General features: G+C 47.4%; 1 protein-coding gene across 1 annotated transcript in view; it reads left to right on the forward strand.

Annotated features, from left to right (window-relative positions):
- LOC149367823 (uncharacterized) overlaps positions 1 to 9278 on the forward strand; it is a 105751-nt gene extending 96473 nt beyond the window's left edge. The window contains exons 11-12 of the mRNA XM_089575338.1: positions 3544 to 3669; positions 9066 to 9278. Coding sequence (XP_089431464.1) covers positions 3544 to 3669; positions 9066 to 9278 — 339 coding nt within the window. The remainder of the gene's footprint in view (positions 1 to 3543; positions 3670 to 9065) is intronic.
- Positions 9279 to 19711: the final 10433 nt, after the last annotated feature.

Here is a 19711-nt window from a genome sequence, read left to right on the forward strand (position 1 = left end):
ACTGTTTAATATACTCAATCATAACAAAGCCAGAAGACCAGCTCACATTAAATTTGGCGTTGAACTACATTAATCAATGGTGTACAGCTTCCAGAATGAAAATTAATTATACAAAAATGTCTAATATTACACTGACAAACAAAACCAAAAATATTTTTTCATTTGATTATGAAATAGATGGGCGGAATATAACATGTGTCAACTCCTTTAAGTATTTAGGTGTCACTATATTATCTAATCTAAGTTGGAATTTACATATTGACAACATATGTTCAAAAGCCGAAACTAAATTGTGGTACATTAGAAGAAAACTGAAACTTGCATCCACAAAAGCAAAACTAACTGCCTATCTCGCGCTGGTACGTCCGACACTGGAATATGCAAGCGTCATATGGGATCCGTATCAGTCAAATCAAGCGGATAAGATTGAAAAAGTTCAAAGAAGGGCCGCCAGGTTCATTCTGTCAAAATATAGATATACTGATACCGTGACTGACATGCTACATGAATTACAACTTCCTTCACTGTCGAAACGAAGGAAGATCGCCAGGCTAAAATTTCTTTATCTTTTGCGCAATAATCACTTCAACTTAAACACAAGCCTCTATTTGCAACAGCGTTCGTGTCGCCCTGTAAGAAGCTCCCACAGTTACCAGGTTACACCCATGGTGGCCCGTATTAACTGCTTTAAATACTCCTTTTTCTACAGAACAATAACAGAATGGAATTCCCTGCCTTAGGCCTTTCTGCAAATAGACAATCTCCCCAAATTTGAAAATTGCTTGTACCGTCACTTACCTGAATAGGCATCCCTGTAATTTTGTTTTTCTTTTCATACGTTTTGTTTCCCTACTGCTATTTTATCGTTGTAAGCCAAAATATTTACCCACTAGCGTTTGTACTTTAGGCCTGTATCTGCAGTGCAGGACAGCTGTGTTGCGACGATTGTCGTTTTCAATTTGACTGTTTTGAATTGTGCACTGTTCATACTTGTGGCTGTGTGACTTAAGTTACATATGTATCTGTTTCCGCCCTGTAACGGCCTACGGCTGACAGTATCAATAAATAAATAAATAAATAAATATGCGCAGCACATTCGACGTGTCTGTCTTGCGCGCGAAAATTTTGCTGCCCTTTGTCCACGCGTACTTCCATTCTTTTCCTTTCTTTCGCTCAACAACTTGTCCAAGAAGTTCCTTCAAGGCGGGGCAAAGGTGCTCATTAATAAATACCGGGGAGAACTGGAACCATCAGCACTCTGGTAACCAAAATCAGAGGTAGAAATTCGATTTTTCCTGGCCTTTTCAATCACCGCTTCCCGTTTCGCACGGGAGCGGAACTGCACGACAATTTTGGTTTAGGTTTGGTTTATGGGGTTTAACGTCCCAAAGCGACTGAGGCTATGAGAGACGCCGTAGTAGAGGGCTCCGGAAATTTCGACCACCTGGGGTTCTTTAACGTGCACTGACATCGCACAGTACACGGGCCTCTAGAATTTCTCCTCCAAAGAAATTCCAGCCGCCGCGGCCGGGATCGAACCCGCGTCTTTCGGGTCAGCAGCCGAGCGCCATAACCGCTAAGCCACCGCGGCGGCTGCACGACAATTTTAGGGCATCCTTTGTCTTTCCTTGGCACACGATGGCACATTTCTACATCGGAATCAGAAATGGGTTCGCTTATGACGTCTCCTAGTTTGCTCAAGATTGAAGGTACGTTCTCGTCGTCGCTGACCGGAACGCCTTTAATCTCAATGTTCCGGTTCCTCGAGTACTGTTCTTGGTTTGTCACCCGGTCTTCAAGATCAGATAGTTGTTGTTTCAGTCCTGTGCATTCCTGTGATAGTTCGGCATTTTCTTTCTTTAGCGCTGTGTTTTGCTTTTCTAGTTTTGCGCAGCGCTCAGCCATAGCATCAAACTGTTCACTAAAGAAATCAACGGAGTTTTTCAGCTCTTTGTATTCTTTTCGAAGCTCTTTCTGTAGTGCACTGCGCATGTCTCGCATTTCCTGTTTAAAATCTTTCAACAGCTTTGTCACTTCAGTAGGCATTTCAAATTAGCAGTTCAGCAAACACGTACAAGAGCTTGGCAGCAGCGGCAGCAAGAAAAAAAAGTTGGTTACAAATGATTGCACAAACCTGTGTGTAAGATGCGCAGATTCAGTGAACCGGTCGGTACAGCCGCTGCTGCCAAATGACGATCAGCTGCGAGGTGCAGTCCTTTTGTAGTCGGTGCCTCTTTACGGCAGCCAATCCTGGTCCACGGCTCGCTGACGTCACACTGGAGGCCACGACAGTTTATAGATGAGCGGCGAAACACGAATAGACCTATATGGGAGTAGAAAAGGAGTAAACAGACCTCTGCTGCGCTCCTCATAAAGCGAAAGCTTTATAGAATAGCGGCGCTTATTTCGCTGAGTATGCATGAATCACCTTGAACAGGAGTAGCGAAGCTCGGTAAGTAACCACGCAATGTACCACGTGACGCGCAGCAGCTACAGCCGCCCGCTCCGCTGTCGCTGCGGCCGCTGCGCGTTACCTATACATTACTTAGTGCCTCGCTATGAACGAAGCACGTCAGCCGGAGCCGACGTCCACGAGAGTGGGTACTCACAGACGTCGGGCCGAGTCTGATTGCCAACCGTGCGAGGGAATTAGCCATCGATAGGGAGCGTAAACGCGCCAAACGGGCAACGGAATCCAATGAAGAGCGAGAACTTCGAATGCTAAAGAAAGGCGCATAACTCGCCCCTGGGCTCCTCAGTGGGCTCCTCAGTCGAGCTTTAAGCTACGTGGTGGTAGTGACAGATGTGCGCTGCACTCGGTCGCACTGACGACGCTGTGACAGAAACGCGGCACTGAAGCTATATGCCGTTTGCGTTCATTGGGTGTATTGGAGTTGGCAACGTACTGGACTCCAGTGGTTTTGAGGAAAGAAAGGGCGCATAACTGGCTCCCTGGATCAGTGGAAGCCTCACTCGCGCTTTAAGATTGATGGCGGTGGTGAGAGAGAGAGAGATGTGGGCTGCATGCGTTAGCACTGACAACGTTGTGGCAGACATGCGGCACTGCAGCAATCGGTCTGAACGTTCATTAGGTGAGCAGCCTCTCGCCATGAACTATTAACTGCGGTCTAAAGGCCAGCCTAGGCATTGGTGTGCATATGTGCACGTCTAGCCAGGCCTAACCACAGCTAAACCGACGCTTAACTAGGTGATACGAAAGCTTTGGCTCCATAGCCAGGGTTAGGAGAGATAAGCGGCAGCCATTTTTTTATAAAAGTTGGTGCACTAGAAGAGAGCTGACTCTCGTTTTACTCTTTTCTGTTCAGAGTGAGGAAAGAGGGAACTTTGGGCACAGGAGGTTGTGAGCAGCACCAGTCAGTAGCTGCGCAGGTACAGCCTTGTTTATCAGTACATCCCATACAGTAGCTTTACTCATGAACCTTTCCAAGCATTCAAAAATAAAAACACAGCGAGTGTACGCAGTTTCCGCGACGACACCGCCCCAGCAGCGCTGGTTAAGAATTTCTCATGATGCCTTTCCAGGTCTGCAGGGACAGCAGTTATGAGTCTAACATCAGATACCAGCCTCAGCACTTTGCCGTGCTTACTTACGAAAGCGCGCGCCACACTTTATTTGCGTACGACAACGAGGATGGATTGGCCGCTAAAGTAAGTGAATTTGTGCTTATCTTTATTAGGATTCTATTCCCTTTCACATAAGCGTATTCGAGATTGTCAAGCAATCCTGACTCTTACAATCAGTGCGCAACGACAATAAAATTTACGGAGGCTGTTAGGTAGCAGCTATACAAATTGATGTTTGAAACCATTTTGTTACTGTCAAGCAAACGTCCACTCATCGACTCATTCACGCACTGACTCAGGCAATGAGCCACTGCATGTAAAAAATGAACTATTAGAATAGTACCATAATAATTGATTTCTTTTCTCGCTTGCCTCAGCCTTCCTGGGTTCGCCTCTATAGAATGCGATACTGCGGGGCAGGAATACAGTATGCAGAAGCACATAAGCCACAGGTGCGCAGTCAGAGTACTTCACCAGGTAGCATTTTAGGCGGCAAAGACCAATCGCAGCTTTTCCTTTTCTTTAACGCAAGAGCGCCAGTTCCATTCTGCAGAAAATCCGGTGTCATCGGTGTCGTTGGCGTTCCGAGCGCGAAAAATCCGGACTCTGCGAATTGCCCACCGCTGCATCACAGCGCCAGTTGTGTTATGAGGAGTCCACGTCATCCATGAATGTAAACTGGACAATGCCCAACTTCGCTATAGGGGCATCTATAAGCGTAACCTAGGCGAAAGAGAAGGAGTACATGGGCGGGATGGATCTAATGATGTCGCCTTGTAATCTTAAAGATAGCTGACGTTATGTGATAATAAAAGGAACAACAGTAACTTTGTCTGCGATATGGATATGATACGCAAATAGTATCCCATGCAGTATGCCAAGCAGCAGGGGCATCACGATATGACGTAATACCCCTTTAAGGCGGAACTTGCGCGTCCTTTCCAGTTTTTTTTTTTCATTCATCCTTGTTGTTCACTGCTGCGTAGATTATTCTTGAGGCAATATCATGATGCCCCATCATCTTCCTACTACAAAAAGTATTCCTTTCGAGGCAAGTTAAACTAATTAACTCACTTATTTAGAGTCGTATGAAATAATCTCAATTTCTTTTTTGTTTTTGAAAATATATTTAATAAGTGAAGAGAGAATAGCCAACTTTTGTTTTTGGCGTGAGGAATAAGGTCGAATGCAGAAGTCGACGATCGCCTTGAAAACCAGCCTTTTGGAATTTCTGCACAAAGGTAGAAATTGCGCGGCTTTTTAACTGGCCTCAAAAACTGCCGCGCAAAATACAAACTCTATAATGTTGGAGCTGTTTTAGTGCAGCGTTCCAAGAAGCGTCTCAGGGAGAAAAAATTGCTTTTCCCCGCAGCTGCCTGCCCTACGAGGTTTTGCGTGTGCACTCACTGACAGATATGCGCCAACAGCTGTCTCGTGGCAGCGATCTCATTTCATGGCCTTCATTTTTAAGCCGAGAAATAAAAAATAAATGCCTGTAAATGCTACCTAGATGCAAGTATTTCAGCCATCGTTTTTTTTCAAAACCTCCTCTAATTTCCGAGTAGAGACCTCATATCCGAATTTGATATTCAAATTGTTAGCTATCAGGTCTAATATTTTATTATCTTCGGTGAACGAAACTGCGCTTCACACTTGACAACGCGACTTCCAGGAGCACTTAGTTGGTTGGACTACTGCACTCCGTCCGCCTGTCCAGTACACCAGCTGGGCGGCGGATACTATCCAAGACTCCCTACACAACCATCTCTTTCCCAGACCCACCGCAGTCTCCGGTCTTACCCCTACCTCCGCCTCGCACCCATTCCACGCAAGATGTCCGCACACACACACGCAGGCCGCCACCAAGCATACACATACAACCACAAGCCACCTTTTGGCGCTGCGGCGGTGGCCTACACAGACGCCTGTCTCACGGAAACCGCGGGCTCCACAGCAGCCTTCTTCCTCCACCCTTCCGTCTCTACAACTATCACTCACACAACCGGTGCATGCACCTCCCCACCCTCCACTCTCGCCCTAGAAATACACGGGACCGCCGATGCCATCACACACTTTGCCACCCCCGCCCACGCGTTCGTTGTCTATACAGACTCGCAGGCAGCTCTGAGTGCCTTCCTCGAAAGAGCCCTCCCTTTCTCTACCCGATCGGCATTAGATGCTGCCCTCATAATATTAAACCCACGATCCACCTTTCGGTGGATCCCTGGATACATGGGCATTCCCGGCAATGAGCTGGCTCACCAGCTTGCCTGCGAAACTATACATCGGGCGCCGGGGATCCCATGGACGAGCCCACCGACGGAGCAGGCGGTCAGGGCTTACAAACGCACTGTCGACGAATACTACAAGCAGCAAAAATTGGATCTAGCTGTTTTCCCACAGCCACACCCATCCTTATCAATCCGGTAAGCTCACATTCTTCGTCGAATACAGTTTTACCTCCTACATACACTAGCCAAACTTTATCTATACCGGTACACTTCCACACCTCAGTGCCCAAACTGTCCACACACATATGCAGACATAGAACACTGCCTTACACAGTGCCACGCAGCCTTCCAGTCCCCCACCTACCCCCCCCCCCCCCCCTCCTCCCCTTGGCCGATCTGGCTCGCCTCCCTGGATCTGAAGCTGCTACGTGCCTTCGTCGCCTTGGACCAGGACCTACTGAACGCCTAATAAAAAGGATGTTCTAATAAAAGTGTCACACCACCACCATCTTTTTAAAACCTTGTTTACTTTTAGCTGACGCACCCTGTGCCATCAATTTTGTTGTCCATTGCATTAATAGTTGTTAAATCAGCTAGATGCCCAGCACAGACCTTGTTCTTGCGTGTTTTCAGCATTCTAACGACGTAACATTCAACTGCCAGGGGCAGTGGACATGTCACTATGTGCTTGCACCTAGTAACAGGGTGATCTTGCAGAAATTGTGTATTATTTATTTATTTATCTGATACCAACAGTGCCTTTCGGCATTACAGTGGGGGGGGGGGGGGGGGGTTACAAACGTGAGAGTAAATAGCACAATGCAAAATGCAAAAAAAACACGTCACATACAAGTGATGAGAATAACACAAAAAGTATGCAGCATAATAACAAAAAAAGCAGACACGCGGTCATACAGACGAAAATGGGAACTTGCGCATGTGCTTACATACCAAGAGGGACAAGGCTGTCGACACATGTAATCGTGGCGTATGCCAGGGAAGCCAAAGAAACTATGAAATGAGAACACACACGCAAGAAGAATAGGAAAATATTTATCACATCCAGGTGCAACCAGAAAAACCGTATCTGCAGTGAAATGGGTTAAAAAAAAAGCAGAAATGAGTCATTTCAGGGCCGCTAAACCATTTAGTGCAGATGAAAATACGTCACTGGCCGTGTACGCCAAAACAGCCGGGGGCAAGCGGTTCCACTGTCGAATTGTTTGGGGAAAAAAGAAGAACGGAAGGATTCAGTTTTGCATTTGTATTCGCGCTCTTTTTTGTCGTGATCCAGACGTAAGGACACATAATGAGGTGAAAAGATGTAATTTTCACGTGTGATACCTGTTCGGGAATGATAAATGTCATGAAAGAGCTTTAAGCGAAGCATGGCTCTGCGATGTTCTAGAGATTCCCAGCCTTTCCCGGCCAGATCCCATTCAGCTGTGGTTCCGTTTATGTAGGGCAGACGGGGCGCTGCAGTAATAAACGCCTTCAGGAGCACAATAACTCTTTGAGCCAGCACGGTGGGCAGCATTTAGCAAGGCACTGTCAGTCTTGTAAGATCAATGACAAGAAGAAAAAAGTATTTTGTACGCCGCTTTTTAAGCAAACGAAGATTATAGGCTGCGCGAAGGACCGGAAGGCACGCGAGATTTTTGAAGCCTGGCGAATTGCTAGATACGGTGCGGAAAAATGTGTTAGCGAGGCATCAATTCACCTGTATCAGAAGGAACTTGGCTTTTTGGGTTGATTAGATTGTGTACTTTTGCTTTGGGCGTTAAGTTTGGTTGCGCATGCGTTGCTCTTGAAGAAAGGTCGTTTTTTCGTCAAATAAATCAGTTGTTAGTCTACGCTCTTCTTGTCTGCATCTTTTCTGTGTCCTGTCTCCTGCGTAGTTTTATGTCTTCAGAATGTCTTACCAACTAGCCTCTCATCACACACTTCTAGAATCCCAGCCTAATGCTTGATTAGAAAGCGTCGCACTAAATAACATATCTTTGGCTGACTTACCAAGAACTTAACGGGCAGATCTGTTTTGAACTTTCTGAAGTTTATCTTTATCGAGTGCAGTGGGAGGATCCCATACCAGTCAGGCATATTCTAAAACGGAGCGCACATTTGACTTATATAAAATTGTTTTGTTCACTTGGGGAAAATCGCTAGTGTTCCTGCGTAAAAAGCCAATGAATTTAGAGGCTTTAGCAAAGATGTAGTCTACATGCCGTTGTCAACTTAAAGATGGGGTCAGATAAACTCCTAGGTATTTATACTCGCGAAATACGTTTAAGGTTTCTCCGTTAATGGTATAACGCAAATAATTTGTTTCCTTCTTTCTCGTGAATCTCATACACACAGTTTTTGCCAAGTTTAAGTTCATGTTCCATTTCTTGCACCATGCGTGTATTGAGTCTGGATCGTTTTGAATTGCCTGGCAGTCGCCATCGCAGATAGTGTTTCTGTATAATATGCAGTCATCCACGAATAGTCTCATGCATGACGTAACGTTGTCTGAAATATCATTTACATACATTAAAAAGAGTAAGGGTCGTAAGACTGATCCTTGAGGGACGCCTGATGTAACATCAAGAACATTTGATGCCGCTCCATCTACTATAACAAACGGGCGTTCTTAACTTGTGTGAGGAAAGTACTACATATAAGAACGAGGAGAATTGCATCTACTTTCCTGAGTCGGCTGGCAGAGGTGTGACTTTCTTCAGTTAGATGGAATGTAGCATACTGAAGATCTTTGCTACTTTCACAGTATGCGGTTTTTTTGGCTCTGTGATCTCTTGCGTTTCCTGTGCCATACAATTAATACTATGCTATCCATATGCGTTCTCATTTGAGTACTTATTAGCTTTGTATTTGCTCATTAGAAATTATGAAGTACCCTTTTCCGTATTTTCGCTATGGCCAGTGTTGTGCGTCATCTCCAGAGGGTTGTTGGTTTCAATCAAGCTCATTATCAGGCGTAATACAGCCACAGATATTTTATGATCGAACAAAAAACGTTTGCATCAGAATCTGAATGTCATATTTTGTGGTATGGCGTCGTGGATCCGACATATGCCAAGCTATACTTTGATGTCATATTCCAAATTTTATTCTATATCTGCCTAAGTTCTAAATGAAAACATGGAAAGAAATAATCATAAGATGTACCTTATCTAACTGTGATTCTACAGGCCGCCGGATTTCGTGGCGGGAAATGACTTCACTGTTCTCGTTATCTTTTGCATCAAGCTTTGCAGTGTGAAGAGAGAGGCACTGGACGTGACATATGGAATCGCCGTGTACGACGTCGACTACGATGACTACGCCAATGATTGTAGATTAATGAACAAGTTTGGCGCCCACAGCCGCCTGCAGGCGCTCAGAAAAATCACTGACTACTACAAAAGCCTGGCAAGCCAGAGTTTCAACGCGTCAGCGTGCACGGCCGTCGTGTCTAGCTGACGGAATGCTGGAACTTTCTCATCAAAGCATAACAAACGTTTACGCACTTGTGTGCCTGTTTCGTACAGATAGGATTTGCAATGAGAGAATAAAAGAACTTATATTAGCTTTCTAACAATAGCATGAAGTTCAAGATCGGATAAAATTCTAAGGGTAAATCAACAATCTACAATCCTTATTTGTTCTATGAGAACAGTACAATGTCATTTTGCAATCTTTGTTATCACAGTAAAAGGTGCTCTGGAAATTTGTTGGATACATTTCTCAAAGCCATAAGCGCGCTGAAAAAGCTTGGAACACTCGTTGGTGCGCCAAGCAATTTCATATATCGTCTTCCGGATTTGATTGTTTGTTTGTTTATGGGGTTTAACGTCCCAGAGCGACTAAGGCTATGAGAGACGCCGTAGTGTAGGGCTCCGGAAATTTCGACCACCTGGGGTTCTTTAACGTGCACTGACATCGCACAGTACACGGGCCTCGAATTTCTCCTCCAAAGAAATTCAGCCGCCGCGGCCGGGATCGAACCCGCGTCTTTCGGGCCAGCAGCCGAGCACCATAGCCACTGAGCCACCGCGGCGGCTCTTCCGGATTGGACTTTCCGTTGTTTTATAGCGGTCGGACACGACAATAACGGGCCAGGAGCGATGTGCATAACAACGCACTCCGCACATTTTGGTGCTTGGCGCCTTCAGGGAAAAAGGGCCCCACTCAGTGGCAAGAAACGCGGCGATGGCCCCGACAGTGTCTTTCTTGCAAGTCTCTGTCTGGTGCTCCCGTTCAGCGCGGCCCGTTTTTACGCGACAGCGTATACACCTCGATCGGTCGGAAAGTCTTCGGCGTCGTGTACAGTTGCGCACGCGGAGCCCGATTTAACATGCGCACGAGCAATGCAGTCTAAACATGCGCACACGCGACCCAGTCTAAACATGCGCACGTGCAGCTCGGTTTTCAAACGCGCCCGCGCAGCAGCGTTTACACACGCGGACGCGCAACTCCGTTTTCGCAATCGGACGCGCCGATCCGTTATCACATGTGCAAGCCCAACTCTTCGTACTCGTGCGAACGTGCAGATCCGTTTTCACATGCCCACGCGCAGCTCCATTTTCACATGCTGACGGGCTGCTCTGTTATCACATGCGCACGCGCAACTCTTTGAACACAGTTGTACGTGCAGCTCCGTTTTCACATGCTGACGCACAGCTCGTTATCACATGCTGACGCGCTGCTCGTTATCGCACGCGCAACTCTTTGAACACATGCGTACGTGCGGCTCCATTTTCACATGCTGACGCACAGCTCCGTTATCACATGCGCACGCGCAACTCATTGAACACATGTGTACACGTGCAGCCCCATTTTCACATGTTGACGCACAGCTCCGTTATCACATGCTGACGGGCTGCTCTGTTATCGCATGTGCACGCGCAACTCTTTGAACACATGTGTACGTGCAGCTCCGTTTTCACATTCTGACGCATAGCTCCGTTGTCACATGCTGACCCGGTGCTCGTTATCACATGCGCACGAGCAACTCTTTGAACACATGTGTACGTGCAACTCCATTTTCATAAGGTGACGCACAGCTCCGTTATCACATGCTGACGCGCTGCTCGTTATCACATGTGCACGCGCAACTCTTTGAACACATGTGTATGTGCAGCTCCATTTTCACATGCGGACGCTCTGCTCTTTATCACATGCGCACGCACAACTCTGAACACATGTGTACGTGCAGCTCCCTTTTCACATGCCCACGTGCAGCATCGTTTTCACCAGGGTGTCGAACCGGATTTTTTTATTGCTAAAGCAATATTACGGCCTGTTTTAGCCCTTCGTGTCGGGGCGGCCGCGAGGCACGTTTGACATTGAAGGGCGGCGCGAAACGCTGCCCTCACCGCGCTCTCGCCAGCTGCTGTGTGTGGAGAGGAGGCTGTAGAATGAGGGGGGGGGGGGTATAAGATGCGTTCGCTTGCTTATCGCCGGCTCCATCGTTATGCCGCCTGATGAACAGAAAGGGAGGCTACGTCGGCTTGACGAAGCCAGGAAAGGACAACGGGCTTAGGAGACAGATGAAGAATGTGAACAGCGCCTTGCTAAGCGGCGCGCTCAAAAGGCTGCTAGACAGGCGCACCGCGCCTCTATTGAAACCGAATCGTCTACAACCGGTGATGATCCCGAATGGGATCGGGTGTCCCTCAGCGGAGTATTTTAGGGCCCTTCCTGTTTCTAATTTATGTCAATGAGATTGTTAATATTGACAAATCTGCTAACTATATTATATACACCGACGACACAAGTGTGTTTTTTTTTCTGGTCAATCGAGCATCAGTTTAGCCGATCGTGCAAACAGGACACGTGGACATATGAATACCACTTGGGCGACGGAGAATGACTTAAAGATCAACGTTGCAAAGCCAAAAGCAGTGATCTTTCATCCACGTCAAAAAGGTATTTCTATTCCACCCCTTGCAATAAACAACACTACAATTGAAGTGGTTCCCCATTTTAAAACACTAAGGGTCATTTTTTCAGAAAATATGTCGTGGGACGACCACATTACCTACCTTTCCGGGAAGCTCTCGCGTACGACTGGCTACTTGCGTCGCTACTGTTCATCTTTTCCTACATCAGTTAACGTATTGTTATACAATTCCCTTTTTTCCTTGGTTATGAATTATGGCGCGCTTGTCTGGGGAACCACAACGCTTGATAATATTAATAAACTTTTGCGTTTACAAAAACGTACTATCCGCATTATTGCAAAAGTCTCTCGTTATTCACACACAGCCGAATTGTTTAAAAAATTTAACATAATCAGTATAGAGTCTTTATATTCCTATAGACTAATCCGTCACTACAAATCGGAAATAATTAAACACGACAATTATTTAGCAGTGCTAGCCGCACTTGCTGCGAACTATCCTGTGTATTGTACATGAAATCCGGAAAAATGGAAAGTTGATGTATGCCGCACAAATTACGGGAAACAAATGTTGAACTGTCGTCTGCCAGCTATCCTGAACGAACTCTCCGGTGATGATTACCGAGGCGTCCTCAACAAATCGTTCAGGGATCTACGCTGCATGTTTCTGTAATCAAAAGAATTGTACGTGGCGATAAAGTGAACTTCTTTGTTTTTGTTTGTGAAATAAGCACTGTTACAGAGATGTGTGTTATTTTGTTGTTGTTTTTTCTTGTCACATCTTTTGTTTGTGAAATAAGCACGGTTACAGAGATGTGCGTTATTTTGTTCTCGTTTTTTCTTCCCTTCACTTTCGTGCCGTGCATTTTTTATACTTAGCCAGCTTTGTGCACTACATTTTTTTTTTCATGATCCGGACACCTAAAGTTTTGTTTGTCTTTCGTTTCTGCCTTGTGGGCAGCTGCGTTTTCTGCAAATTCACTGCCTGTATTTTAAACATTCTGCGTATTCCACTGTATGCCTTGTAAGGGGCACGGACCTCGTCAAGCCACCTTTGGCTTTTTGTCCGTGCCCCTAAGCATCTCAGGATGTTTGAATATATTGATTTGATTTGATTTGATTTGAACGCTATGGATGCTTACGCATCCTACCAGGTTTAACCAAAGCTAAACCTTGGCAACTTTTTTCGGGTTCGGTTCGGGTTCGGGTTCACGCCTCTCGGGTTCAGTTCCGGGTTCGGCTCGGAGTGACAGGTCGACCGGTTCAAACGGGTTCGGGACGAAAAAATTCGCAAAGTAGATGAGTTTTAATTAATCTTGTTATGTTCGTTACTTTCCTCTGTTAAATTGGTAGACGAATTTAAAAAATGCCAGATTTGAAAATTGCAAGATGTTTTAAAATTTTCCACTTTAGTTTACTTTCCGCTGCAAAAGGATAGAAATTTACGGCAGGAGGCGCAAAATCAAATCGACTCACAATTATTGAAAATCGCCTTTGCATGCGCTAGAATCCATCCTACGAAGTAAAGCGAAAAGCTGGTGGATTACCGTCTACAAAGCCCTCCATTTTCAGGAGTCCCGGAGACCCCGTCGCGCGAGCAATAGGTATCCCCTGAAGCTCCTGTCTATCGGAAATTTCTGCATCGCAGATTGCTTACGCGGGCACCGTTAGGGCCACTGCATGCGCCCGCTATGTTAGCGAACACTACTGAGAAAAGAAGCTGGCCTGCATCTGCACCTGTACACAGAGAAACATCTTTCCGTCTCCCCATAACCGACTTGCCAGTCAAATATCCCCCTCCCCCTCCCTCCTCGCCCACACACCTGCAACGTGCATCTTTTGAGCAGCACAGCCCCCTCCCCCTCCGACCATCTACCACACAGTATGAGCAAACACGTCAAATTCTAACGTACCACATGGCATGAGAATATGCGAGACCCCCTTCATCCGCCCATATCCCCCAACCAACAAGAGCCTCGTGGGAACAATGGCTCTCCGTAGCAGCTAGGAGATTACCAAATATATTTTATTAGAATCCCTTGTTCGACATCGCTTTTGGAACTCGCGTCATATATCTCGAGCATCTACGGCTTAGCTTAAAAAACACAGCGAACCGTAGCTTCTCGCAAGTAGAGCGTGATATTTAATTTCGGCTATGCTGATGACGACACACTCTATTGGTGTGATAAAGAAAGTGATAAACAAATGCACGCGTAGATGGGTTAGGAGCCCTTCTTTTCTGCGCGGACAAAAATTTTCAACTTAATTGTAACTTGTGCTGCACCCATAGGTTGGTGGATTCACTCATGAATCGACACATTTAGGCTCACATTCACATCATGATCTCAGTGGTGAGTGAGTTCGAAGTGATGCAAATCATGATCTGAATTGTGAACGAGTCCCGACTAATAATAAGATTATGATCTGAGCCGTGAGTGAGACTAATCTCACATTAATATCATGATCGGAGTAGTGAGCGAGTCCGGGCTCAGGCTGAGATCGTAGCCTGTGTTTTCGCGACTACGGTGTGCGCTTAGTTTTTTGTTACCTTCTAGTATGCCGACAGCAGAGGGCAGGAATGATTTACTGCCACGACCAAGGACGCTTGAAAGCGAAGCTGCTAGGTGACGCCTGTGGGCGACTGAAGAGAATTCTGATAAGAGTGAAAACAGCGCGAATGAAGCCCGAAGGCGAAACGAAGAAGGGACAGGAAAGAGCGCTGAACTGGCAACTGAATTTTTTGAGCGAAACTCAGACAATATTTATGAAGGCAGTGGCAAAGATAATCAGATGCAGTCAACGTCACATGGTGTAAAGAGCCATAAAAGCGAAAGAAACAAAACAAGGTGAACAAGCTAAAAGTCAACTGAATCAAACAAGGGATGAATACCTTGTTCATGAATACCTGTCACTGAATAGGTGTATTGCTGGGAAAGCGTCTCTGGAGAATCAGGAGCGCTGCTTGCTGGACAGAGTGGATGCTCTGTCAACAGTATCGAAGAAGTCCCCAAGCGACCGGTCTGGAGTCAACGCCGTCGTCAGTTTTTTCAAAGAAAGACATCTGCGGTTGCTACAATCTGACAAGGAAGGAGGGTTTGTGGTGGTGCCGCCCGGAATCTACAAAGAAAAGACCCGCTGTGCGCTGGAAAAGACCTTCACTCTGACGAGCCTCTAGCCCGGTAAAGTGAAATCGCGAGCTTTCGCCCTTGCGGTGCTCTCTCCCCTATTGTTCAATTTGGCTATGATGCGCCTACCGGCCCAGCTGGGCCACACAGGGTTCCCTTGGAGATATTGAGGCCAACCTGCAGGAGGCGGCGATCATAGTGGACCGTTATGCTCGCCGCTGCGGCCTCCAATGCTCCAGCCAAAAGCCCGAATTTGTGCACATACGCCCCTCACCAAAGTGCACAGCTAAAATTTCATTGTCTCTCGAGACAGGTCCAATTCCTGAAAATATCGAAGTCCGGGTATTGGGGCTCTTGATACATCAAAACAGACGGTCAGAAACAACATGGGCCAAACTCCGTCAGGTGGGGGACCAGGTAGGCCGCTTGGTCCGCCGGGTTTCTAACAAGCGTGGGGGGTTACGATGTAAGGACGCCTTGCGGCTGGCGCATGCATTTGTAACCAGTCGAATTCTATATTAGACTCCATACCTCCACCTGCGGAAGCAAGACGAGGATTCGCTCGAAGTCATCCTCCGCAAAATTATTAAGCGGGCTCTGGGCCTCCCCGTGAACACCTCCAACAAGCGCCTCCTGGGGCTGGGCATGGTGAACACATTTCGGGAGCTTCGGGAAGCCCACTTGACCAACCAATACACACGTCTCTCAAAGACATCGTCGGGTCGCCGCCTCCTTGCCCGACTGCACATCCAACACACCACTCTTATGGAAGAGCGCGTACGTATTCCATCCCAGTGGAGATGCGCCCTCCATGTGCGCTCTCTTCCCGCGAACATGAACTGTGAAGACCATAATGGCCGGCGCCTGGCGCGGGCGGAAGCCCTGGCCCGCCACTATGGATCGAAACCCAGCGTATTCTACGTGGATGCCTCCGGCCCCCACCATGGGGGAGGGTACACAGCCCCAGTCGTCCACCAATCCAAAACAGTGAACGGCCTTACTTTCCGAGCCCGTGACATAACACACGCGGAGGAGGTCGCCATTGCGTTGGCTGCATCTGATTCTAATTCAAAAACAATTATTTCCGACTCGCGAAGGGCATGTCGGAACGTCGAGCAGGGCTGGGTACCATACCTAGCCTACCGCATTCTCCAAAACAGCGTCTACACCGGGGACCCCGCGCACCGGCGTATCGTTTGGGCTCCTGCTCACATGGGCCTTGAGGGATATGAGGCAGCTGACGCCGCCGCCCGCGCGCTCTCTCACCGGACATTCCCCTCCGACCCCGACGATCAGGACCTCGAATTCACTCCCGCTTACTCCTTTAAAGACATTGTGTTACTATATCAATCTGGCCACGGTCTTTATCCCCGCCCGTGTAAAGGTCTCTCAAAGGCGGAGGAGCGGCTTCTGCTTCGCCTGTATACCAATACTTTGCTGTGCCCGGCAGCTCTCAAACACTTCGACCCTTCTTTCTCGGGCAGCTGTCCGCACTGTGCGGAGAAGTCTTCGGACATTTACCACATGGTGTGGGCCTGCCCCTCCAACCCTGCTATCCCCCCTCACCCCAACCCAACCCGGGAGGACTGGGAGGCGACCCTGCTCGGCTGCTCTGACCTGCAGGCCCAACGGGCCTTGGTCGCGCGAGCCCGGGCGGCGGCCGACGCCACTGGGGTCCCGAACTAGGGACCTCCACCTAGTACTTGTAAGGGCTGGCCCTCTCTGGGTCAGCTCATGCAATACCTCCAGTAGTGCAAGTGTAAATAAATGTTTTCCACCACCACCTCTGCAAGAACTTGGAATTGGAACAGTTGGCAAATTCTATAAGTAAGTGCAAAGAAAAGACTCTTACCATGTTTTTCACTGCTAAGACTCATAAAGAGGAGGTTCGGTTCCGGTGTATTGTTAGTGAGTGCTGCGCTTACCAAAGGCTTATTAGCCAATACCTGTTAAAGCATTTAAACTCGCTTGTCTTTGAGGATCCCTTCGGAACAAAGAACTCGACGGCAATTATAGCGTTCTTTCAATCCTGCAAAAGCATTGGTAGCGTGTTTTCAGTAGATGCCAAGGACTTTTTCTTCTATTCTATTCCACACAAAGATCTGTTCTCAGCTGTTCAGTCTTGTATTGAAAAGAAAGGTGTTTTATTTCAAAATTCAGCGAGTATTTCAATCGAGAGTTTTCTATCTTTGTTGGAATTCTACCTTAGTGCTACTGTGGTCGAGTTTGACAATCGAGTGTACATACAGAAGAAAGGAATTTGCATAGGGTCCTGCGTTGCGCCAGTGTTAAGCACTATTTTTCTCGCAGCAGTTGACAGAAATCTGGACGATAGGTTTGACAAGAGCAAAGTGCTAAAGGTTTTCCGGTATGTTGACGATTTTTTAGTTGTGTTAACCAAGCAAGACGCACCAACTTACAGAGCCACTACAGATGAAATTCTCGATGCGTTTAATAACTCAGTCATGGTTTGGAATACACTTGTGGATTGCCACAGAACAACAAGTTACAGTTTTTGGACTTGGAACTCTCCTTGGAACTAGACAGATTCTGTTGGATGTACAAACCTCGAAGCCAAAAAGAGCTGTTGTCCAACGAGTCGGCTCACTCAAAAACAGTGAAACGAGCCATAGCCACATCAGGATTAGGATCTGCTCTAATGAAATCATGTGAGCATTGCATGCAAGAAAGTTTCCAACTGCAGACCGCACGGTTACTACAGGCAGGTTTTCCGCATTCAGTGATATCGTCAGTGACTGAAGCTTGGTTTAGAAAGTTAAAGGCACGAAGAAAAATGTTACTCAGGAAAGCGACAAGAGGGTGAGACCAGCCGTAGTCCCGTATTCCCACAGTGTAGCACATAATTTGAAAAAAGTCGCCAACAAATATAAGATTTATCTAAGATTTATGTTTTCTGCCCCTTGCAAGCTAGCTACGTTGTGTAATAGGACTAATAACGAAAAACCAAGTGAGCAAACCTGTGGCGTAAAGCACGCCAACATGTTCGTCAGGTGTAGGGAAGGGGTGATCTGCCAGATTCCACTTACTTGCGACAAAGTTTATATTGGACAAACCGGAAGGTGCTTGAACGAACGTTTAAGGGAACACGAGCGTTCACTTGAAAAATCACTGGCTCTAATCTCGCGCTTCATTGGAGAGAATGCAAATGCATGCCTCGTTTACGCGAAGCTGTCGTTCTAGATAGAAGTAGAGACAGCGTTGCCCGGGAGTTAAAGGAAGCCTTCTTTATAAAAAGAAAGGGCTTGGAATGTGTCAGTGACGCGTCAGAATTATTGTACGGGAGTGAACTTGCCTTTTTAGAACTACATTGCTAAGTTTTTATTGCTGACTATGTGTGTTTCAATCATTCAGTATTTTCTGTTTCATCGTTTTATTGTTAAGGTCTGTGCAATTTTTTTAGCCCTACGATGTCATATTCAGCCAGTTTTTATTCCTTTCACAATTTCATTTCGTCAGTTTTTATCGGTTTTATCCTTGTTACCCGCTATTGATGTTTCATCCGTTTTTATGGCTCTTTACACTTTGTTACTTTCACTGTTCATAGTCATCAAGTGTATCTCTTTTTGTTATCATCCCTTGTTTTATTCAGTTGACTTTTAGCTTGTTCACCCTGTTATGTTTCTTTCGCTTTTATGGCTCTTTACACCATGTGACGTTGACTGCACCTGATTATCTTTGCCACTGCCTTTCTATATATTGTCTGAGTTTCGCTCAATAAAATTCAGTTGCCAGTTCAGCGCTCTTTCCTGTCCCTTCTTCGTTTCGCCTTCGGGCTAATTTCGGGCTGTTTTCACTCTTATCACAATGAACCAACTAGCCCAGCAAAAAGTTCTGCTTGAAGAGAATTCCACGGAATCGAGGAAATCGGCGTTTTGTCCCTTCAGCTTAGCTAGTTTTCGCGGGTACCTATGGTAATGAGCCGCCTGGGGATGTTGCGGAAGTTTGGTACGAGTTCCACCCTATCACTGCGCTGGAGGCGGGGGTCCTTTGTCGTGTGTCTAGGTCGGCTCAGGGGTGTGCCACTTGAGTTCTTCAGTGCAAGTGAGCCCACGTGTGCCGAGTCAAAACGAGTGAGTGGTCCGTAATGAAACTTGAGCTGAGATGATTGAGTCAAGGTCAGTCGTTAGCCGAAATGAGTGAGCCAGATTGTGGGTTTCTAAGTGGACACAGGCCACCACCCACCGCGGGTTCGAGCTTCGCGCGAGCCAAGGGCCCCGATCAGCCGTCACCACACACCACTGGGACACCGATGCAGCGCACTCAACCTCCGCTGGGAGGAGAGCGATTCGCCGCAAAGAAATAGGCCTCCAAGTTCACAAAGGAGACGTTTATTCACGTCGTCCTTCAGCAGTACACACGCACTCAATCGTCACCCCGTCCCGGGGCGCGCGAGGAGCAAGGCTCCGCTGCGCGCACGAAGCGACTCGAGCAATGTGCGCCGCTAGCACGCCGCTGCAGGAGAATGTCCCCGCGGCAGTGCTGTGATCTCTCTCTCGTGTCGACCGTTGGGCCGGTTGCGAGAGAGAGTGGGCAAACAACGCAAGGTACGCCTGTCGGAGGTCGCTGGACCCCGCTGGACAGGCTCGAGCCGCTGCAGGTCAGAGGACACGTGCGGGCGAGCTCGAGTATATGAACTGGTCCGAGCGGCAAAGGCCGGCACGGACAAACAGTAACGTACGCACCTTACGCTGTCTCGGAGGGATCTCTCTCTCTGGGCCCCGCTCGGACGGTCGCGCAGCGCGCGGCCGCCCAAAGCGGGTCCCAAATTCCCGCCAAAAGGCGCCAATGGCAAAGGCCCTTGGGGAGCCGGGGCGGAGCTGTGGCTAAATGACAGTGATTAGTCACCCAGCCGCCTCTCCACCGCC

Source organism: Amblyomma mixtum, chromosome 1, assembly GCF_055824585.1.
Source record: "Amblyomma mixtum isolate Tamu chromosome 1, ASM5582458v1, whole genome shotgun sequence".
NCBI lineage: Eukaryota > Metazoa > Arthropoda > Arachnida > Ixodida > Ixodidae > Amblyomma > Amblyomma mixtum.